This window comes from Aythya ferina (assembly GCF_964211825.1).
Source record: "Aythya ferina genome assembly, chromosome: 3".
In the NCBI taxonomy this organism is placed as follows: domain Eukaryota; kingdom Metazoa; phylum Chordata; class Aves; order Anseriformes; family Anatidae; genus Aythya; species Aythya ferina.
Window position 1 is genome coordinate 26,101,520 of NC_140298.1, and position 24,743 is coordinate 26,126,262.

At 36.6% G+C, this 24,743-nt stretch overlaps 1 protein-coding gene across 13 annotated transcripts in view; it reads left to right on the forward strand.

Moving 5' to 3' along the window:
* Positions 1-24,743, forward strand: part of RYR2 (ryanodine receptor 2) — a 428,706-nt gene that overhangs the window by 314,536 nt on the left and 89,427 nt on the right. For 10 of the 13 annotated variants that reach the window (XM_084513246.1, XM_084513253.1, XM_084513254.1 and 7 more), the window contains 13 exons: positions 473-642; positions 1,645-1,865; positions 2,345-2,435; positions 3,221-3,361; positions 4,949-5,112; positions 7,516-7,594; positions 8,250-8,339; positions 9,472-9,609; positions 10,853-10,930; positions 11,957-12,032; positions 17,459-17,585; positions 21,709-21,824; positions 22,593-22,657. In XM_084513246.1, coding sequence (XP_084369372.1) covers positions 473-642; positions 1,645-1,865; positions 2,345-2,435; positions 3,221-3,361; positions 4,949-5,112; positions 7,516-7,594; positions 8,250-8,339; positions 9,472-9,609; positions 10,853-10,930; positions 11,957-12,032; positions 17,459-17,585; positions 21,709-21,824; positions 22,593-22,657 — 1,556 coding nt within the window. The remainder of the gene's footprint in view (positions 1-472; positions 643-1,644; positions 1,866-2,344; positions 2,436-3,220; positions 3,362-4,948; positions 5,113-7,515; positions 7,595-8,249; positions 8,340-9,471; positions 9,610-10,852; positions 10,931-11,956; positions 12,033-17,458; positions 17,586-21,708; positions 21,825-22,592; positions 22,658-24,743) is intronic. The other 3 variants (XM_084513251.1, XM_084513257.1, XM_084513249.1) reach the window with 1 other exon arrangement.

The window sequence follows — 24,743 nt, forward strand, 5'->3', positions numbered from 1 at the left end:
AGTATCTACTTTGATGCACAAAGTAGAGCAGAAAAGCATTTCTTCCCTCTAAAATATTAAAAAAAAAAACACATTATCTTTTTTTAGTAATGGAATCCTTGCTTTTGGTGTTCTAACCCTATTAATAGTTTCTAGCAGATCTTACTAAGACACCAGAGTTGTTCTTCAGCAACTATGGTGAAGTTACAGGTGTGGCATACATAGAATTCTGCCTACACAGAATTCATTGCAGTAGTGGGAGCTATGGGAATTTGGGATCTTCGGGATCTAGGGACTTTGGGATCTATCAGGGTAGAATTTGCCTTATGCACTCTTTTTCAGTTAACTACAAATATGTTGCTTTTCTGTAATAAAATCATGGGGAAAATGGTTGCATATAACAGACTAAAACCTCTGACAAGAAGTAGTGTGGCTGCCTGATCTGCTGGTGAAGGATGATCCTTGTCATTGAAGTTTTATTTTTATCTTTTAGATGGAACTGTGGTGGAACCTGACATGTCTGCGGGGTTTTGCCCAGATCACAAGGCAGCCATGGTTTTGTTCCTTGACAGGGTCTATGGAATTGAGGATCAGGATTTCCTTCTTCACCTTCTTGAAGTTGGCTTTCTGCCAGATCTCCGTGCTGCTGCTTCTTTAGATACAGTAAGAGTTTAAGTCTTTTATTATTTGAATTAACACTGAAACATTTTTTGCTCCTCAGGAAAACATTTATTTATTTTTTTCATGTTGTCTTCTGCATTTTTCAAATGCTGGCTGAGCTGTCTGTTACTTCTTAGCTTCAAGAATATTTGAAGATAAGAGGGATTCTTCAGCATGATGCTTACTTCATAAAGAGTCGCCTTTGATAACCATATCCATAAAAGATCCATTGTCTTTTCCCAGGAGACCTTCCGAGCTTTTGCTGTGGAATGAAAGTCAAATTAGCTGCCAACGAAATATGTAACTGAGAGCCTCTTCCCAGAGATTTAGAGAAAGTGTTCATCTCCACAAAATTGTTAGGAGCACCCACTTCATTTTTCAGAAAAAAACTTTATTTTAATGCATTCTAAAAATTGCTTTTTTTTTTTTTTTTTTTCCTGTTAGCCTTCTTTCCATCTAATTTTTCTTAGTTGGCTTAGTCCAGAAAGATCAGACTTAGCTTATATGAGGGATAAGACATGAATTTTGATTTCTCTATCTCACTTTCTATATAAACTTTTTTTTTAATAGTTATGTTTTTATTTAAGAAAGAGTGGGTGAGGATTTATTGCACTTTGAACTTGGGCTTGATTTTAACATGGCAGCATACTGAGCTTTGCTAATGCAAACTTCACTGGTATCACTACCTGATTTTAGAGTGTTTTGTTAAAGAACTTTGACATTCTTTAATATAATTCTGAAAACTGTTGTTTTTGAGAGACTACATTTAGTGTCAAACTTTATGATTTTTGTCATATTGTCATTCATACAACAATAAAAAGTGCCATATGTGAGAAGACTACAGAAGCAGAAAAGGAAACTAGGCATTCAGCATCCAGTAGGTTTCAAATCTGCATTTGTGTGCTCTGAAAAATTCCCTCTTTAACTGCTACAAAAGAAAAAAAATCTTTATTTTGTAACAATACTGACAAGACAAATATAATTTTTGTCTCCTTTAATTTGTAGGCTGCCTTAAGTGCTACGGATATGGCTTTGGCTCTGAATCGATACCTTTGCACAGCAGTTTTGCCTCTGTTGACCAGATGTGCTCCTCTTTTTGCTGGCACAGAGCACCATGCTTCCCTCATTGATTCCTTATTACATACGGTGTACAGACTATCAAAGGGCTGCTCTCTTACCAAAGCTCAGCGAGATTCCATTGAAGAGTGTTTACTGTCTATTTGTGGGTAAGAAAATACTCTTGGCTGTACAGGAATGTGAAAAGATAAAGTGACCTATGATAATTATAGTACAAGAATGCAGAACTGTGCCATCAGTAGCATAATTAAGAATTTTTGCTGAACCATGTTTGTGACATTTTAAGTACAATGGTTGTATTCAATTTGCTACTTTATTAATTGCTTATATGTCTTTGGTTATTTTGCTATTACTGAGATTTTTAAAAAAATTAAAACAATTACTTAATGAATTTTGTTTATTACTTGGGCTGTCCAGGGAAGTGGTTGAGTCACCATCCCTGGAGCTCTTCAAGATTTATATTAAAGGTTGGACTAGATGATCTTAAAGATCTTTTCAAACCTGAATGATTCTATGAATCTGAAGAATTTTAATGGTGTAGAAATGACAGGTTACCTTAATGTATTTATTAATTATTTACATGCAACTATGGTGGTACACCATATTGAAATCCTCTATCTGCTTTTAGGCAACTGAGGCCTTCCATGATGCAGCATTTGCTGAGGAGATTGGTATTTGATGTTCCCCTATTAAATGAACATGCAAAGATGCCTCTCAAGGTAAATAGCCATTTTAATCTTCAGTAACATTCCTTGTAACAAAATACAACAGAAAATACTTCCATGGAGAATATTCTCTGTCTTCTTTGTTACCTTGCTTTCACTCTGCAATAATCTGAGAGGTAGAGAGAAACTACCTCTTTTGGCAGGAAATCAGTTTAATTTGCATCCATCCACATAGAATTATGAAGTCCGTGTCTAATGTTTTTTTCATAATTTTTTTTTCATAATGTTTTTTTCATTTGACCCCCTGATAATCTGTAGTTTTTTAACAATGTAAGAATAAATATGTCTGTAATGAAAGAAAGGTAGGGAATAAAGCTTGCTGCCAATTGTAATAGAAGACAGGAGGGTAGGTTGATTGCACATTTCACAGCTCAGAGAAGAGATGGGTCTCACTGGTAGTTACTGTTGAATAGCTTCCAGACACGTAAAGAGTAATTGGGAACTAGTGTAAATCATGATTCTGTTATCTTACCCAACCAACAGCAGTGTTTGGAATAGCAGCATACTGATGGAAATGACTTCTTGTCTTCATCTGAGCTGTCAGGGTTCTGGTGGTGTTGGGAAAAATGATCCTTTGTCACATGTTTTTTGTATTGTTAAAAAGTAAAAACTGCTTGTACTGTGGGTATGTCCACCACAAGTTTAAAGAATAAACACATAATATGCCTTCTTTATAAAAGTTAGAAATTGTTCTGGAAGTGCCTGTATAGGTTGAGTGCCAGAACAGCAGAACCCCGGCAGCTATATTTTATTTGCTTTTGAAATATCTTCTGTTTTAGTTGCTGACGAATCATTATGAAAGATGCTGGAAGTATTATTGTTTGCCAGGTGGATGGGGTAATTTTGGTGCTGCCTCAGAAGAAGAACTTCATTTATCCAGGAAGTTGTTCTGGGGTATTTTTGATGCTTTGTCTCAAAAGGTAATTCATATTACTATCCGTCTACTGCTAACAAGAGCTTTATTGTGCAACTTCTTTTTTTTGTAATCTGTTATTTTTACCTAGCTTATATCAACCCTGTGTTATCTACCTTAAAAGAAAAATACAGGCTTCAGTAAATTGAAGACTTCTAGTTTAAATCTTCCTGTTCTATCTTCAGCTTAAACATAGGTATACCTTTTTGTCTGCTCTTTATATAATGCCCTCTCTCTCTCTCTCTCTCTCTATATATATATATATATATATTTATAATGAAGTAACCTTGAAGTGTATCTGTACAGGTCAACTACATTTCAGAGACCTACAGGCAAATTCAAGCATCTGCACATAGCTGAAAGATGGAGATTTAAGGAAGTATAGTTTGTGAAGTAAAAACCAGGACTGCTCTCCAGCCACTCATCTCCCTCTCTGCAGAGAGGGACTGGGGGTGTTGATTGACAGTAGGCTCAGCACGAGTCAGTGGTGTGCCCTGGCAGCCAAGAGGAGAAACTGCATTTTGGGATGCATTAAACATAAACACAGCATAGCCAGAAGCTAGTCAAAAGAGATGATTCTCCTGCTATATTTAGCACTGATACAACCTCACCTTGAATATTGTGTGCAGTTCTGGTCTCTGCAGTATAAAATGGATTTTAAGATACTTGAATGCAGGAGGGCAACAAGTTGATAAGAGGACTGGAAGGCATGTCCTATGAGGAGAGGCTGAGGACACTTTGTTTATCGGGTTTGGAGAAAAGGAGGCTGAGGCGCAATCTCACTATTCTCTGTGACTTCCTGAGGAGGGGAAGCAAAGAGAGAGGTTCTCCTGTCTTATCCCTAGTTACCAATTACAGGAGAAGTAAGAATAGCTCCAAGCTTCACCAGAGGAGGACTGGACATCAGGAAAAATGTCTTTACCATGAGGGTTATGTAACACTGGAACAGGCTTTCTTGTAATGTGCCCCATGCTTGTCAATCTTCAAGAGGCATTTGGATAATGCCCTCAATAATACATGTATGCTTTAACTTTTCATTAGCACTGAAGTGGTCAGGCTGCTGGACTCAATCATCTTTGTGGGTCTGTTGGAAAAGACCTATGCTAATTCTAATTCATATTCCTTGGTTTAATAAGCTGTAGTTAGATCACCCTTGGCTCAACCCTATGGTGGACAAAAGTTTAATAGTATCCCTTCATACTTATTTATTGTTCTTTCTGTGAATATTTTAACCAACTTGCTTAAACTTTTATGAGTTTCATTTCAAATCTAAGTATTGGGAAATGCTATGAATGTTCCTGTGCTGTATTCTCCTACCAGACATTTGAAAAATGTCTAGTGTTGCTCCCAGTAATATCACTGCTTTTTCCATTTACTTCAGCAAGAGCTAGGCTTGCTTGATCCTAGCTATATCTTTAGTATAGACTAAAGTTCTGTGCAGTCATGTTCCTTTATTTTCAGAACAGAAATTCGATTTTGCACTAAGAAAGTCATTCTGTGGCTGCTTGTTCTCACATGTAGCTGTATCAATTTTACTAATGATGTCAGTAGCTTCCATTGACTATTCATTTTATATCCCTTGTGTGGTCCACAGAAATATGAACAAGAATTGTTCAAACTGGCTTTGCCTTGTTTGAGTGCAGTTGCAGGGGCCTTACCTCCAGACTATATGGAATCAAATTATGTAAATATGATGGAAAAACAGTCTTCAATGGATTCAGAAGGAAACTTTAATCCTCAACCTGTTGATACATCCAAGTAAGGAATTCTTTTTGTTGCGACTGTTTTTTATAATGAATGTGTAAAAGAAGGATGGAGTCTGTTGCTGGATATGATGTGAAGTTAGACCTTTTAATCATGACTCTTCTGAATTCTCATCTTTTAGATAAAATGGAGACCTTAACTTTATATTTTATTTTTTTATTGCTAATTTTAAATAATGAAAAGCATTAAATAATAACAAATAATAAACAAATAATAAACATAATAAACATTAGTGCATTTTCAGCCTCAGATAGAGCTCTCCAGTTACCTTTCTAAATCTGCTACAGACAGCATAGCATGTTCCTATGTACAGGAGAAGCAGAGAGTTCTGTATCATCCCTGTCATTATTTACATGTGCTAAGACACAGTTTTTTTGCCTGTACCTGCAGAAAATGATGATGATCGTGCATTCATATAGTCTCTTTTTACTACCAATAATGTGGATGTAGGAATACTTCATTCTCTCAAGGCAGTCAGACTCTGACCATGCTCTTTTAAGTACATTAGTTAGAAAGAACACGTATCAGAAACGAATTTTTGTGTCCTCATATTTTACTACAGTTGGGTCCGTATTCTCCTTTGTATAGAATAGCGTCTTACAGTGGTGTGGTTGTTCACTGTATCTTGAAAATACTACTTGTAGAACATTTGCTTCAATTGCCCTTGTGAGCTTTCTGTCTGTGTTAATGTTCAGAAAACAAAATGCTGTCAGTAGTTTGATACTTTCGATACAGTATGTTTGTACACATGTGCACATTGAAATATGGTAGCAGAAGCCATTATCTAGACTGTAATGTGGAACCCACATCAATCACCACTAAAATTAATTTGTCTAAGATGTATCTAAGATATATGAAGATTTAACAAAATATAGTGAGGGTATTACACTATCTGTTAATTAATCAAAGATGACTTCTTCTAGTATCCTTCCAGGGGAAAATTGTAAATAGCAAGTATGAATTCAAAACATCAGAAAATGTTACTTAACATCACCAAAATCATCAGTCATCTCATTTCCTTAGGAGTCAACAGTTCCATGATGATTCAAGACAAAGAAAGCACTACATTAATCATTATCATTTCCAGCCAGTCCTATACTCCTTTACATGCCAGTCCTGCATCCCACTGCTTACCAGTCTAAACTCTATTCATATAGTATCAATAATATAACCTAATTGTCCTTGTCCACTTACTGTATTTCTGAAATTTCTAAATGCAATTTATTATACTATCAGAAGAGTTCCCTCTAAAATACACACTTCCAAACAAACAAACAAAAAAATAAATTAATGAACTGATGGGTGAATATTTTCTGGTCAGCCTTATTAGGCTCTTGCAGACTGTTACTTTGACTGTACATGACATCATTTTATTTTACATTACAGTGAGGGTGACTGAGCACAGGCTGCCCAGGTTGTGGAGTCTCCTTCTCTGGAGATATACAAGATACATCTGGATGCCTACCTGTGCAACCTGCCTCTAGGGAACCTGCTTTGGCAGGGGGGTTAGACCTGCTGATCTCTGGAGGCCCCTTCCAACCCCTGCAATTCTGTGATTCTCTTTGTGACTGAAGATTAAAAACCACACTCTTCAGCTTTGCAGTAGATGGCACTGTAACACTTGCTGACTAAATTCTTTGTCCTGGGAGAAAGAGTTTGCTATTTTAAAAGTGATCAAGAAGCAGTTATTCCCCTTCATTTGTAAGAATGCAGATAAATAGTGATATGTAATATATTTTTGGAAGGGGTTTCTGTCTATGATTGTTTGATAAATAAGGACAGCGACTTTTCTTTTACTGCTTAAACATTCTTAACCAATGACTAGTGTATTTTTTATTTCTGGTTTCAGTAGGGATTTTTATATTTTTAAGCTATTCAATGGGGTGTTGGAAAATAAACCCTTGAGTATATAACTTCTGAGTTTTCATAAATTAAAGTATTCATGTATATAATGAAGTTTATAGGAATATGTAAAGTACATGATGTGTTTCAAAAAGAACTGTTAGGACACTTAATTTGTAGAGGACTGTGTAATAAATTACTCCATTTCTGAAGCTACAGGTCATAGTTATATCTTAAATCTCAAAATGAATGCTAGTAATAGAAATAAATGACAAAAAGCATGAGTACAGGGTATCTTTGAATTTTACTTACATATGTGTGTCAAAAGTCTTATGACAGCTGGGGTTCTCATTAAGCACCCATTAAATAGGTCAGATTTTGTCTCTAACTGGGGCTTGGAGCAAACTGCAAGTGAGGAAACCAGCACAGTAAGATGCTTTGAGTGGATGTATATGTTGTATATATATATATACATTTTTAATTTTTCTTCATAACAAAAATTCGCATTTTAGCATGTATGGTATAACGGATTTTTTTTTTCTCATTCACTTTCAGCATCACGATCCCTGAAAAGCTAGAATATTTCATTAACAAATATGCAGAACATTCTCATGATAAATGGTCAATGGAAAAGGTAAAGTCTGTATTCCTCTTACAGCTAAATCAGATTATTTATTTGTATCCATTTAATCTTAGACATATTTTACTATGAATATTATTATTTTTCATTATGTTCCAAATTGGTATGTAGGTAAGATATAAATATACATTTTCTTGTAGCACATTTTTTGGAGGTGGGACTTCTATAAGTCCACATGAATATTTCAAAATAGTGTTTCAGCATTTCATTATTTTTATTGTTGACTTTTAATTAAATATTCTTGGTAATTGTTTAAGGTTTTATTGACCTAAAATTTATATTTTTAATGGAAAATACTCTTTGGATTGTTATGCCTTTAGATAGTTTCTGGTGCCAAGTATTAAAAACTGTTCCTCAACTGTAACATAGCATTCTGCTCTATAAAGATATCTAAAGGAAATCAATAAAAATTAAATATGTTGAAATGGTTGTTTCAAGAAATCACTAATTTTTAAAAACGTTGGTATTCTTATAATTGATTTCATTGTATGTGGATATAAATTTTGGTTGAGAAAATACTGAGAAAATAGTAGAGAGGAAATTTAAGAGAACAGACCTACAGAATAATTGTTCTGTTCCTTTGTACAAATAAAAATAGAACTTTTTCACTCTTCCCTATTTTTTTCTCTGTATTTGTTACTGTTTTTAGTTTGCCAATGGGTGGACATATGGTGAAACATACTCTGAATCTGCAAAAGTGCAACCGTTAATGAAACAATACAAATTACTCTCTGAAAAGGTGAGGAATTTATTCATACTTGTTCATCCTGGGAGATTGAAAGTTTGTATCTTTCATTGTGAAAATATTGCCTAATACTTACATCACTTTTTTAAAAAACTTTTTTTTTTTTTTTTGAGTGCATCAGCTAGTGTGAGATAGTTGCCTTCCTCAAAATCTCAGATAGAGACAATAGGGCTTTATTATACAATAGGTGGGTCAGTCAATCTATTTTCTCTCATGTCTGAATGGTGAAACTGGGTATATTCTTACAGTAAGGTCATCCAGGAATGCTCAGTGAAGACTTAGATTGTCTTTGGTCTCCTCCAGCAGAGGTCCACCAGGATTAGATTAGGAGACTGGAAAACTTGATAAATGAAGCAAGGTTGAAGGAACTGGGTTTGTTCAATTTAAAGAAAAGAAAGCTCAGGGGGGTCTAGTCTCAGTCTCCTAATACCTAAATAGTAGTTACAGAGAAGATGTAGTTATTCTATTCACAGGCATGCACAGTGACAGGGCAAGGCAGTGGGATTAAGTTACTTCAGCAGAAATGCTTTCTGGAAATCCTTCTCCCTGATTAAACACTGGAGTAGGTTGCCCAGGGAAGTAATATGCTGGAAATATTCAAGACATGACATGGCATGTCTAGATAACCTAACTGAATTTGGTTAGGTAATCTGACTTTAACAAAAGGTTGAGCAAGATGATCTCCAGAGGTTTCTTCCTCTGTATACTTTTTAATGATTCTATGATTGTATTGTTTTGTTCCATAAAGCAGAGAAAATGCCACATTACTCCTGATAATTAACCACTCTACCTTTGAGTTCATATCTGAGCATGCCATTAGCACTCTTATTTATCCCTGATAAGTCAGCTTGCTGTAGGGCCACAATTTTGCCCACCTCTGAAATGATAAATATACTCTGAAATATCTTGTATGATTTATTTGCTTCATTGTAGTATCTCTTTTTCATGAGGGGTGATTTCAGTATAATCCTTTGCATCTCAGTGTAACTAAGCAGAAGCCCAACACCTCCCTTTCTCTGTGTGTGTGTCTGTGTGTGTATATATATATATATACATATATATATTTTTTTTTCCTCTGTATAGCTACAAGAAAAACAATGTAATTATTGCCTATGCATTTTTCTAGGAGAAAGAAATTTATCGATGGCCAATCAAAGAATCACTGAAAACCATGCTGGCATGGGGATGGCGGATTGAAAGGACACGGGAAGGAGATTCTATGGCACTGTATAATCGGACACGCCGCATATCTCAAACCAGTCAAGTAAGTAACTTTATTGTAAATTTACTGCAAAAAATAATCATGCAAAACATGCTCTCCATTCTTTGATTTTACAAGTGATGAAATAATACTCCAATACATACCAAATGTATGAAAGTATATTTTACAAGCAATTGTACAACACTGAAGATTGGTTTAGATTTCTGTTCACTGAACCTGAAATTTCTTTCCTTGTTTCAAAATAAGGAGCTAATAAACATAAATAAATAAATAAATATATATATATATATATAAATACAAAATTGAAATATGATTTTGTTTTTTTACTTGATTTAAAGTTAGTTGAATTATTACATCTGGTAGGTTATTACACATCAATATTGGGTATTAAGATATGTTTTTTGGAATTAGGTAGCTAATGTAAATAAGTAAAGAAATAAATAAAGGTACATATGCAAATGATTTTTGTTTTGTCCTTTTTAAAAACAGAAAATGAATACAAATATTAATGTTAATGCAGCATCTGTAGATGGCCAAAATTCAGAAAATGTTAAAAGTATTTCTTTTTCCATCAGGATTGCCTTCTTAAATCAAAATGCTGTTAAGATAACGTAGAACAATACTGGCAATGTGTTCTGTTACAGGTGTATATACAAATTAATTTCTTGCTATCCAGCATCTCTCTGGTAATTATCCTTTTCTGACCTTTTGTTTCAATGTAATGACCAAGCCAGTGACAAATTTTTCAGTAAAAAAAAGAATGACAAATTGGTGGTATTCTCTGAGCTGGGAGGATGACAGGAAACAGACAAGTATCATATTCAGTAGATTCCATACAGAAATAGGCTCGAATAGAAAAAAATTGTAAGCTTGATTATTGCCTGAATTCACCTTAAAGTAGATGACCTAGGATTTGACCATCTTCTTTGGATAAAAATTGCTAGTAAATGCAGAGATGTAATCATAACTTTAGTACATCGTTACTCACGGTGAGTTCAGATCTTAAAACATGTTTTCTTGTATTTACATGTGTGGGGTTTGTGTCTGATGACTTCTGTCTTTGGGAACAAAAAATGTAGACCTTTACCTACATGTAGCTTAAGTTTAACACCCTTTCTATATTTTCAGATGGGCTATATAGGGGGGGCCCTTTTGCCCCCTAAAGGGCACTTTTTTTCCTAAGTACTTTCATTACTTTCAATATCTTGTAAATGTTAACTTCTTCATATCAAATACTTTGTGTACAACTCCAACAACTTCGTTGTTCTGCATGTTTGTCATTCAGATCTCAGTAGATGCAGCCCATGGTTACAGTCCTCGAGCAATTGACATGAGCAATGTCACCCTCTCCAGAGATGTACATGTAAGTCAGGAATAGTTAATATTCCTAACATTTTTGACCATGCAATTTTTTATTTTCTCCTAATTTATTGAAAACAAGTTTGGTGGTTTCTGTTATTTCTTTTGATACAGTTTTATTTTTATTTTTTTGTCTTTTTCACCACTACTTTTTGATTCTCTGTTATTTCAAAAAAACATGGTTCGTGTTGAAAGGCTTGAAAGTTTCTCTTATCTTGAAAGAAGTATATTACTGTAGGTCCATGAAAGAAATGAAAAATGAAACCTAGAAAATTCTGTAGCTCCAAATATACAGTATACAGTCAGGAGGACAGGAGGGGAGAGTATAAAAAGTTGTCTCATGCTAGAAGTAGTAGGCAGTAGTAGTTCTTACTAGTTGGAGGCTGGAGAGAGCTTTTCTGGTTTATCTTGTAAGTTTGGGGTTTAGTTTCTAGATTACCAGTCTGAAAGAGTTTTTATAAGAATATACTTATTCGTTGTGCATACTGGAGCAGAATTTCCTGCTCATTAAAAAACTGTCTGCATCTATGGAGTCCCTGGTAAAATGGTTGGTGCTTCTAACCGTGTGGTTACACAAAGGAGTATCCACATCTACCAGGCAATATCCATGTAGTTACTGACTATTATGTCCACCACCAACAATTCTGGCACAGTCCTCCGGTCTGCTGTCCTTTGTTTCGTTTACTAAGGCCGTCAGAGCCTTAGCAAGGTTCTTGCTCACCTTGATTTGAGAATGAAGTCCCTGTCTGACATGCCAGTACTCTTCCTCCTTCTCTGTGTGGTTCCTTCTTTTTTGTTTTAACAGTTCTCTATACAGCATCAGGTCCCTAATTACTGCCTATGTATACCCATCCTAAACAAATGCTATATCATAATTCTTAATAAAAACTCTTGGTTTTGGTGAACCTTTACAGTGTAATTGTATGGAAACTGCTAGTACACAAAAGTTATTTCATATCAACTAGAAATTTATTCTTCCTTGGGAGTTGGCCATTGCAGCACATATCATTGAACTCTCCATTTTCCTAAGGCTATGGCAGAGATGATGGCTGAAAACTACCATAACATATGGGCAAAGAAAAAGAAAATGGAGCTTGAAGCAAAAGGTAATTTAAACTCTAGATATTTTTAGTGTCTAGAAGTTTACCTGAGCTTTTATAATATTGAGTGTAACATCTCTTGCTGAAGTAGTTTACCAATTCCATTGCAATACAGGAAGATACCTTAATACATTTTCCTTCTAGCTTTTATGTCAGACTATTGCCCTGTGGTCTCTGAACTCTGTTTCATTTGAGGTCCCTTTTTATTTCAGGTAAATTTAAAAGGGTGTTTTGAATTGACAAATGGGTAAACCTAGAGCAGATCCTTGATTCCATGTAAACAATTGAATATGATCTGTGATCTCTGCTTATCTAAGTGATGATTTTTGTGATATATTGTGCCACTCTTGTTCCTTCCGAGTTAAATACATTTCTTTATTTATGTGTTAAAGGTATTTTTTCACTGTGCATTACATTATATTTGCACAGAGAGGAAATAATATTTGGAGAAACTGCAAGTTTTCATTTGAAAATGACTGAAGTTAGGGTTTTGTGTTATCCAAAGGTCTGAAGTCTAACACTATACACCAAATTTCACATTTTTTTTTTCCTTTTATTGTGTGCTTGCATTTTTATACATAAGCTTCTAGCTAAATTACAGTAGTTGAAGTTTTATGAAAAAGTAAAGTTACACCTGAAAGGGTTCTTTGATAAATCAGTATAAATTTCCATACCTTTAATTATATTTCCCCTTATTACAGTTTTTATTTTAATTTTATAGACTTTTTCTTTTAAATTTTATTCAGGTTAGGTAGCTGCAGGATGGACTAATTCTGGGATATTTGAATCTATATCTAATATCTAATATTTGAATGCATCTACTATACTTAGCAGCTCTGAACACAGATTTACCTTTGAGCAGCAGTTCAATGAGAGTGCTGTATAGCATTTACAGTGTTATGCAAAGGAAGATAGCACTGAAATGACTAGAGGCAGCTATAACAAATGAAGAAGAGGCTTTTGATTGAGAAATTTCTTGGTGTGAAATGTAAATGCATTTATCAGTTGAACAAAACCTAGCCTTCAAGAGTGTGTTTTATTCCTCATGTATGTGTGTGTATGCATATATTCTAGTCTTGAAATATGTTCTTTTAAAACATTTTTAAAGAACAGAACAGTAGTGTGGACTTTGTATACAAGTATGTTTAGGAGGATTATCCTTTTTTTTCTAAAATTTTTTTTCAATATGTTGGCAAGATGTCTTCCAGTTTATTATGTGCCACTGTTCTCTAATGAAAACATGAGAATTCTCAGTGATGAGACCTTTCATGCCATTTTTTTTTTGCTTTTTTCATTGAGAGTGGGGGAGCAGGTAGGCAAACTTCAGTGTCATTGGAACAGGTGATTTCAAGTAGCTTCAGTTTTGTAATGTTTCTTGAAATTTTTATTGAGTATTTATTCTGGATGTTTTTGGTAACATATACAGACATTACCAAACAGAATTAATGATGGAGTACTTTAAACTTAAAACACTAGTGGGAGTCAAAATAGGTTATTTGATGATATTATTTATTTATATTACATACACCATGTACATATATACTATATACTACATTACATATTAATATAATATATTAAATTATAGTTTACATCACAAGCCAGATTTAAAACTACTTTCTGTTGAAGTTCAAAATAACTTTTCTGTAACAAGCTAATGTGACAGTTAGAATTTTACAGAAATTTTGCAGATAGAAGTATGTAAGTGTTGGAGGGGCCAGATGGGATCCACCTGAGGATGCTGAGGGAGCTGGCAGGTGTGATTGCTGAGATGCTTTCCATCATCTATCAGTGGTCATGGTCAACTGGAGAGGTCTCAGATGACTTGAGACTTGCTAATGTGATGCCAATTTATAAGAAGGGTCATAAGGAGGATCCAGGGAACTACAGGCCTGTCAGCCTGACCTCAGTGCCAGGAAAGGTGATTGAACGTGTCATCTTGAGTGCAATCACGCAACCAGGGGATCAGGCCCAGCCAGTGTGGGTTCGTGAAAGGCAAGTCTTGCCTGACCAAACTCATCTCCTTCTATGGCCAGGTAACCCTCCTAGTGGATGAGGGAAAGGCTGTTGACATGAGCGAGAAATGTGCCCAGGTGACCAAGAAGGCCAACAGCATCCTGGCCTGTATCAGGAACAGTGTAGTCAGCAGGACCAGGGAGGTGATCGTCCCCCTGTACTCAGCTCTGGTGAGGTTGTACCTCAAGTCCTCAAGTGTTGTGTTTAGTTTTGGGCCCCTCACTACAAGAAAGACATCAAGGCCCTGGAGTGTCTCCAGAGAAGGGCTATGAAACTGATGAAGGGTCTGGAACACAAGTCTTATGAGGAGCAGCTGAGGGCACTGGGGTTGTTTAGTCTGGGGAAGAGGAAGTTCGGGGGAGGTCTTACTGCTCTCTACAACTACCTGAAAGGAAGGTGTGGGGAGCTGTGGGTAACCGTCTTCTTGCAGATAATTAGTGGTTGGACTAGAGGGAATTGCCTCAAGTTGCTCCGGGGAAAGTTCAGGTTGGAAATTAGGAGAATCTTAAGAGGTCTTTTTCAAGTCTTTTCCAAGTGTGTATAACTTAGAATAAAAAAGAACAGCTCTGTGGTTAACAATGAAAAAAAATTGAGGCTTTCAGTGTATTAAGCTCTTATTGGCTCATTACATTGTTGGCTCAGTTTAATCTTCTTAAAGAGGAGGTCTGATAATACCTGTTATCTCTGTTGAACCAAGTAGAGATTTAGTGGTGTTAGATGATAAGAGCTTTTAAAGCATTTGTGTGCTTTCCTGAAAATAAGTTGCATTTACTGCAACATTTGTAAAGTGCAAACAGGAGTAGCTTTATCATAGCAATTAGATTTTGTTGATTTGTATCTCTTTACTATGTAGGACAATGCAGAAAATGCTTATATTTTTCATTTAAGGCTTCTCGTGGAAGTATGTTAGCTAACTGAAAATACAAGTGCATCCCCCTTCTTGAATATTCAAGTGTACTAATTATGATTCACAATCTGTTATAGTCTTACTAACTTTCACAGATACATATATACTTAATATGCTTGCATGAATTTCTACATATCTGTCTTCAGCTGTACTATGTGGAATTAGATCACATTTGTGATAACAAAGTAAGAATAATCTCAATGTAAAAGGCTATACTTCCCCCCAAAATTTACTTGCCAATAGGTTATCATTTTTCATTTACTGAAAAGGACTCAGGACTCATGGAAAATTTTATGTTGCTTACAAAATCAGCAAAGAATAGGTCTCCAATATTTTCTTGAGGGAATTTTTCCTTTGTTTTTACAATATTACTACAGACTTACTGTAATATATTTTTTTTCTTAGATAAGTTTGATAATTACCTTTACCATTCTGTGGGGTTTTGTAGCAATTATCACATAAATGTATTGTGATGAGGGAGAAATTGAAGACCTAATAATGTTTGTTTTTCCTAAGATATTTATATTAATAATAGCTACTTTATGTTCTTGCCAAGTTAGCCATCTACATTTAGAGAGATATCAATAAATCACTGTATTGGATTTAGGGAAGGTTTTGGTAGCAGGGGTTGTAGGGGTGGCCTCTGTGAGAAGAGCCTAGAAGCTGCTCTACAGAGCCATCTCCAGCTGGTTCCAAAAGGGACCCACTGCTGGCCAGAGCCGAGCCAGGGAGCAACGCTGGCTGTGCCTCTGGGAGCGCAGATTTAAGTATTTAAGAAAATACTGCTGTGCAACAGCAGCTGGGAGAGTGAGGAGTGAGAAAATGTAGAGAGAAACAGCCCTGCAGACAGCAAAGTCAATGAAGGAGGCCAGGAGGTGCTCCAGGCACTGGAGCAGCAGTTCCCCCGTGGCCTGTGCAAGGAGAGGCCCCTGGTAGAGCCGCCTGTCCCCCTGCAGCCCATGGGTCCCACATGGAGCAGATCTCCACGCTGCAGCCCATGGAGGAGCCCCCGGTGGAGCAGGTGAATGTGGCCTGGAGGAGGCTGAGGCCCATGGAGAGCCCCCGCAGGAGCAGGCCCCGGGCCGGAGCTGCAGCCTGTGGAGAGGAGCCCATGCAGGAGCAGGGGGTCTGGGGGATCTGCAGTTCGCTCCTGACAGATGGACCCCATGGTACAGACCCATATTGGAGCAGTTGTTGAAGACCTGCTGCCTATGAGCAGACAGGACCAGCCCACGCAGGCTCAGTTCGAGATGGAGTGGCATCCTGTGGGAGGGACCCTACACTGGAGCAGGGGCAGAATGACTGAAGGAGTGGCAGATGATGAAGCCTTAGGATCTGACTGCAGCCCCCATTCCCCTTTGCCCTGCACTGCTCAGGGAGAAGGTAGAAAAGGGTAAAAAGGGGGGTGGGGGGAAGGGGGGGGGAGAGAGACACAGACACAGAACTTCTAGGTTGGAAGAGACCTCAAGTTCATCGAGTCCAACCTCTGACCTAACACTAACAGTCCTCCACTAAACCATATCCCTAAGCTCTACATCTAAACATCTTTTGAAGACTTTCAGGGATGGTGACTCCACCACTTCCCTGGGCAGCCTGTTCCAATGCCTAACAACCCTTTCAGTAAAGAAGTTCTTCCTAACATCTAACCTAAAACTCCCCTGGCGAATAGAAGGTGTTTTTATTTTGCTTTTAGTTTCTCACTGTTCACATCGCAACCTATGACCTTTTTTCCAAGATACTTTCTCCCGCTTTGTCTTTGAGGAGGGGGAGAAAGAGAACAGTGCAGTTGGTTCAGCTAGTTATCACTGTGAAGCTACCACAACCACCTTTTATAAACGATACAAGTGCAATTTATTCTGTTCACCTCTCTGTTTTTGCGATATTCTTTTAATGAGACTGGCAGTTGTCTGAAAAATGTACTCTAGTTTTCATTACTTTACTTTAGTACTTTAATTCATTACTATTGAATTGAACTACATCATTTTCATAGGTCTTAGATATACATATAGCTTGCTAAATTACATGAACCATTTTTGCTTTCATCAGAATGTATAAAAGCAGAACTCTGTTGGAATGACAGATCTTGGTTTTGTTCTGAAATGATGTGTTATTTATTGAAATATATTTAATTTCATTAAATCAAGTTGTAATGATAATGCATGTTCATAACAGTTAAGCACTTTTTCCTTCTTCAACTGTTTTTTTTTTTTTTTTTTTTTTTTTAAGTCCAACATATTTTCCTGGTATCTACAGCAACTGATCATGTTAGAACTATGTATGCAGCCCTGTCTAAGGTTTATATCTGAAAATTTTGTAGCAATGGCAATTGCTACAAAAAAATGGCAATTTTGTCAAAAAATGAGTTGTTGGTACTTCAGACTAGGTTTTACTGCTATGCTGTGCTGTGCTGTACTTGCATGCTATGTGTTATTACAATAGTGCTTTTGCATATCAGGACTTACTGTGTCAACAGATACTGTAACTATGTTTTAATTCTTTCTATATTCCATAGTAGGAGGAGGCAACCACCCTCTTCTTGTTCCTTATGACACTCTAACAGCCAAAGAAAAAGCCAAGGACAGAGAAAAAGCACAGGATATTCTGAAATTTCTTCAGATTAATGGATATATTGTCTCCAGGTAATTTTCTGTTTACTACTAGTGTCACAGAAGGTTTCTAATACTCCTTGGTAGTGTTTTTTATTTTTATTTTTTTCCCCTCTGTTAAAAACAAACAAAACCAAAGGGTCATATTAAGGTTTCAGTACCTGAGGGTAAGGATCAGCTTCTTTATATAGAACATTGTAAGGAAGAAGTGTTTTATGGTTTTTAGGGTTTGCAGAAAGTGCAAGCATTGTTCTTCAGAATGCATGTGTATTCTGTATATCCTCTCAACATTGTAACATACCTCTTCTTTCCATTGTGTCTCCATACATCCAACTGTTAGTAAATTTGTTGATGTTCTACAAGTGATAGAACTATTAAGGCTACAGGCATATGTCATACACCTACACCTCTTTGTAGAAATCTCTAGACAATTGTGTTGATCAGAAAGTTTCATTTCTAAAATCTACTACTCCTTTCTTTAACTGAGTTGATTTGTAGTGTTACTGAAATAAAGTGAAATGAAAACAATGTTTTTAAAAAGGTTTCCTGATATAGTCTGCAGCATAAATGTAATAATAGTGAATAAATGTAATAATCAGAATAGCATGAATAATTCAGTTAGCATACATTCTCTGCAGGATTCCCTTTGGCTTTAATAGGACATATATTTACCTACTAAATACATTGTGAATAAAATTTTAATTAAATTAATGTCTGCCTCATCAGTATGGCTTAGGAAATATGAATCACTAGGAAAGACTGAAAGCATATCTGAGATTTGTATTTATATGAATATTAGTAAGAGAATGAAACAAGCACAGAGATGGATTTAAATAATCATTGTGAATTAATTAGCTTAGCACATCTGCCTGAAATCTGCCCACTTCCTTTTGTTTAAATTTTATATGAAATTCAGTCCATTTATAGAGTCCCACAGCATATGTAATAATTCTAGGTAGAGTCTTTCAAGATAGCTAAAATAATACAATTTACTTGCCTTCAGTGGACTAGCATGTATGAAGATGGATGTCAGCAAAGTTTATTTTTCTTGTCCCCTGTCAAAATAAAAAAAGACTGTTCATCTATATTCAAGGTTACATGTTCCTTTTGGACTAATCCTTTTTATTACTGTCTAACTTAAACACAAGTGAAAAGTGGCTTTTGGTTTTTAGAGGAGGGGAAGGCTAAGAGGGATGGTAATGTACTTCTTAACTTGGACACACTGATCATCTGGTTAGTAGTTCCTGCCTTATCTGCATCCTCCTGTGCCAGTAAAATGCAGATACTTCTATCAAGATAAACTCCATGTACCTGCTGCCCCTGTGTCTACTGTGCTGTCTAAACAAACAAGCATCTGCTTCATGTTTTTCCTTTGTCCCCTTACCACTTGACTTACAGCTATACATGTCTTCCTGTCCAGTCTTTTATTTGACTGTGACCATTCTAATTCATTCCATGACCCTTCAAAGCTTAACTTTCATCTTTAACCAAGTCTAGGTGCCCAGATCATTTTCAGAACTGGTAACTAGGGAATCTATGGAATGTAACTTGCCTGTGAATTTAAGCATGATTCCAAGAGCTACCTACACACACACAAGGAATGCTAACATGCCCAGCTGCACAGACTTCTACAGACAAAGTGCTGCCTTCAACTCACATATAAAACAATTATAGACAGTCAAGCCTCCCTCCCCCACTTCAGATGGTAAAGGTTGAAGTTCAGTAGTGAAAGCATTCCACCTCCTTTCCCTTTCTCTCCAAGTTTACAAGCATGTGCACATTCATGGATCTTTTGAGTACCAGCACAGCCTCTGTCTGTACAATACCTTTGCCTGGATGTTGAGCTCTCTTACCCACTTCAGAGGTCTCTTTCTTGCCAGCTAGTCCATTTTGATGCTCATAAGTGAACTGATGCCTAGATTCAGGAACATTTCTCACAAATACTTTACACTTGTGGCTACCCTTGAATCGTCTGACCATCTGATATACCTGCTCAGACATGAGGCCTTCTACTCACTGTCTAGTCCAGCCTGAAGTGTGCTAGTGAATTGCACTTGTGCACCCTCATGCACCCTGGGTTTAGAGAAGAAAAAAAAATCATTTAACTCCTCCCAAGCAGCCAGCACTCAGGCACATAGGCTGTGACCCACGGTCCCACTCCAGCCCCTGCTGCTGACACTCTCACCTCACTGACACTATCCTCCTACCATTGACTGGTTTCTGGGACACACACCATTCCTGCCCCAGTGTCTGGGAGCTGAGACTCCCACTTACTCCAGTTGCAGACACCACAGGCTAGGAACACCCACCAACCATCTGACTCCAGTTGCTAGCACCAAATCCATTCACAGCAGTTCCCTTCTGAGTTGGAACTCTGGGCTCAAAGTATGCAGGACCTGTAGAGACATTACCAAGAGCTATCTCCTTTCCAACTATTGGTGCTGAGACCCTCATTCTCTCCAGTTGCTGGTGCCACAGGCCCTTGGGCACTTAGAACCCCAGTCTGTCCTAATATTCAGTCCTCCTGATCTTGCCAATACCTGGCACTTACTCCTTGCAGCACACACGTATGAATGATGTGGTGAGTTACACAGAGGGATAGTTAAGAAAGGATTTAATAAGACAGGACAGACTGTGGTGATCAGGTGGAGTGTTTAGTTGAACGGCTGTTACTGACTGGCCACAGTTTGTGTGACTGTTCCTTCTTTGTCTATTTCCAGCTTTGATTGTCCTTGATTCCCTCTCCCCTTCACATTCCATCATTAGCTTTCATAGTGCCAGTGATTCCTTTGGATATCCCAAATAGAGTTACAAAATCCATGCGGCTTTCTCCAAAGTTGTGTCTTTAGTTTCCTAATGGTCAATCAATGACTAACTGGAGAGTGGTTTTTTTTTGACATTATATCCCTTATTCCTTCTCTACCACATTTTGTGTTCCTGTTTATGGCTTCCTTCTTACTACCACCTTTTACACTGAGAGTGTCCTTAATCAAATACCCTTAATGAAGTATATGCTCCCACCTTAGAATTAATTATCATTAAAATATATTCATCAGCATTCCTTGCAATCATCACAAATTTCACTTATATCCACAAAAAATTCTCCACACCAAAATCAACATAACATTATCACAACACCAACAAAGGTGGACAATTTACACACTCCACCCCTTGTCACTTCACCACCTTTCAACACAATTATTACACTCTAACAATATCCAGTCCATATTTCCCAATTATTGTCCTTATCTCAAATTCTTTCAGCCCCATATATACCCTGAAAAGTATCAGCTGAGAAAGCAGTTTTAGTTGTAGAATCTCTCTTTCTGAACCCTACCATCAGCAATGTTCTTAATTAGAACAGAAATGAGACTATAAAGACAGTTATGTTTGGTAGGTTTACTTTTTTAACATGCAAAATAGCAATGTGCATGGTTCTGACAATGGAGTGCCAAACTACCTTGCTGGTAAAGAATAGCTTCCTTAAGTTCAGTCATTAGAGTGGTCCTGCAGAACCACTTACGTCATTAGCAGTTTATTGGTAGGAGACAATGGCCTACATCATGAAACTGCTCTCTGCAAATTAATAGTTGATTAGTTGAAAGAAGATAGGCTTTTCGTATCAGATTATGATGGAACACAGTGGGAAAAGCAAATTGCAATTCCAACACTTCTTTTCCCTCTGTTCCCCTCCTCCCCCCCACCAAAATTTTCATAAATGCTACATAGCTATTCAGTGTTCCTTCAGTCAAACAGACTTCTAGGTAAGAGTCATGATGAGGGAGACTAGATTTACTTCTGGCTTGATTGTTTAAATCAAAGTATCTTGGTAGTTTCAAAACTCCCTCAGTCAAAAATCAATCCATGGAGGACATTAAAAGGTGGTAATACCTTACAGGTAAGGGAAAGAAATTAAAATGATACTGGATTAATCTGAGTAGTCACCTTTTCTGCCAGCTTTCTATCTGGGAAATCTTAATTGCACCTTAACAAATGGCTCAAAATGTAAATAATTGCAAGAGTACTGCTTAATTTAAACTGAACCATTCTTATGTGAATAAGCAGTTAAGTATTACCAGAGAAAATGGCATCAGGAGAGGTAAAACTAATCTGATTCCTTCTGCACACATAAAAATTGAATTGCTTCTTATTTCAGAGGATTTAAGGACCTGGAATTGGACACACCTTCCATTGAGAAACGCTTTGCCTACAGTTTCCTTCAGCAACTTATAAGATACGTGGATGAAGCCCATCAGTATATTTTGGAGTTTGGTATAGTACTCCTTCATTTTCTTTTATTAAGAAGTTTGAAATTATAAAAGCAACCTGAAAGTTTCCAAAAATAAAAATGTCTTCAACAAGGAGTTTTTCCTTTAGCTTTCTGTAGTTGATGATGAATTTTAAAGAGTTATGTATTTCACATTCATTCTAGTTTCATTCATATTCATTCTTCAGATGAAAATGTAATGAATAAAGGATAAATGGTTTATGTGTACCAGATTATTCAATAGTATGTGACTTTTATAGCAACTGGGGGAAGAGAACCAAGTTTAATTTCATTTGGGTAGTTCTAACCAGTAAATTTGTTGTTTAAAAAAAATTTGCATTTACAGACATAACATGTTTGTAACAATGCATTAAAAATTTGGTAATTTTGTTTCTCCTGGGAACTACAGGAGAAAGGTGTTAAAGTAGAATCAGAGTTCAGTCTTCCAAAAGTGTTGCCTATAACTAGAAAAATACACATGTAGGATCAGATTTTTATCTGAAATAAGTATCCATATCTCTTTAGACTATGAGATGTCTACGCATCTGTGACTATTTGGACAATTTTTCTTTGCACATTTTATTTGCTATGACTTTTTTTTTTCTTCTCAGAAGAGTGTCATAAAATGCTTCTAACTCCTGTGTGTGGTATCTTAAATCTACATCTAAAGACCAACAATATTACTTATTTATAGTGTACACTTTTAAAGAAAAACGCAGAATAGACTGTAATTGGGATATATAATAGTGAGCTAAATTTTCTTCTCTCTGCAGATGGTGGCAGTAGAGGCAAAGGAGAGCACTTTCCATATGAACAAGAAATCAAGTTTTTTGCCAAAGTACAGTATATCTTTGCTCATTATTTGTCAACCTAGTAAGTAGTTGAAGTGAGGAAGTGTTAGTGGATGTGATTATTTTTGTTATATATACAGCTTTCTGTGTTAAATAATTATTTTGACGATTGGAAGCAGTAGTAATAAAAATAGCTTGAAAATAATGTAGGGATGAAATACAGACATGAAAAAAACCTACAGGATTATATTCATACTGTCATTATTCCTTTTCTTCATGATATAAAATTAATCAGGTGATGTTATTCATAACCTCCTTACATTTTCTATTTACTGGCTTTGTCTAGTTCAGAAGACTTCTCTCTTCCACACTCTTTAGGCAGCTAAATATGAGCAATAGCTACTGGAATTAATACAGTCATGAACCTTTCAGTGTCACCTTCCTTGTGACTTCCTTGTCACTCTTTCCTTGTTTTAAAACAATACTGATGTCTTCATCACAGAATCACAGAATGGTTGAGGATGAAAGAGATGAAGGAGGTCATCTGATCCAAGCCCACTGCTCAAACCTAGATCAGGCTATCCAGGACCTTGTCCAGATGGCTTTTGAAGATCTCCAAGGAGACTCCACAATCTGGGCAACTTGTGCCAGTGCTCAGTCAACATCATTTTTTTTTTTTTTTAATGTGTTTTCATATGTTCAGACAGAACTTCCTGTGTTTCAGTTTGTGCCCCTTGTCTCTTGTCCTGTCATGGAAAAAATCTGGCTCCATCTTTACACCCTCCTTTTAGATATTTATTTACACCAATGAGATGCCCCTAGGCCATTTCTTCCCCAGGCTAAATAATCTCAGCTCCCTCAGCCCCTCCTCATATGAAAGATCCTGCAGTCCTTTAATTATATTTGTACCCTCCCACCCCCCAGACTCTCTCCAGTATGTCCATGCCCTTCTTGTACAGATGAGCCCAGGAGGGCACAACACTCCAGGTGGGGCCTCACTGGTGCTGAGTAGAGGGGAAGAAACATCTGTCTTGACCTTCTGGCAACTCTCCACCTAATTCAGCCCAGGATGCTATTGGCTTTCTTTGCTGTGAGGGCTCATTGCCGACTCATGGTCAGCTTGGTGTCCACAAGGACACCAGGCTTTTCTCAGCAGAGCTGCTTTCAGGGTGGTCAGCCTTTACTGTGTGAAAGGGTTATATATAACCCCCGCTATGTGGAGTTATTCCTCAGCAGATGTGGGACCTTGCATTTCCCCTTGTTGAACTTTTTGAGGTTCCCATGAGCCCAGTACTCCTTCTTATGCCAAGAAGGATTTATGTATTACAAATTAAGAAAATCTACTTACAGCTTTGGCATTCAAAAGCTTGTATGTTGCTTGCATATTCAAAGCGCCTTTTCAATTCATTAGTGAATAAGCAAAGGTAGGCATTTGCAGCATTTTCTAAACCTGATATATCTGCAATAAATTGTAATCTCTTGAAGTACTTCCATAGTGCAATACTTGCCAAGTTTGTTGACTCAGAAATTAGTCACCTTCTTTTGAATCATGCACCCAAAAGGAAGCAATTTTAGATTCATGTTGACTGTTTATTTTGGATCTCTTCCTGGCTGAAACCTGTAGCAGTACTGAGTAATGGTCACCACATGAAGTAAATAAGAAAACTTCTGTGGACAAGTCAGTGAAGGTGTTTTTTGAATTCTGGATAGCAATTAACATTAAATGCCATTAGTGTGCTGGCAGTTCTAGGTGAATTATTCTCAAACCTACCTATGTTGAAAGACATGAACAGCAATAGTTGTTTCTGGGTAAGTAGTATTGGGCAAATATTAAATTGTGAGATAAAGTTAAATTATATTTTCTGGTTTATACTCCTAAAGAAAAAAAGAGGTCAAGTCCCAGAGGTAATATAAAAAAATAATAAATAAAAATATATTTAAAAAACTGCTGGCTTAACTGATGACAATTTAAGTATTTTGAATAATAATGAAAAAAATTATAAGAACTAGACAAACACTAAAAAAAAAATACTAGGAATTTGAAACAGAATACACATTTGAAATCTTGTCTGTAGCTGTGACTTACAAAAAATAATACAGAACATAGCAAAAAAAGCCCTGAGATAACCACTT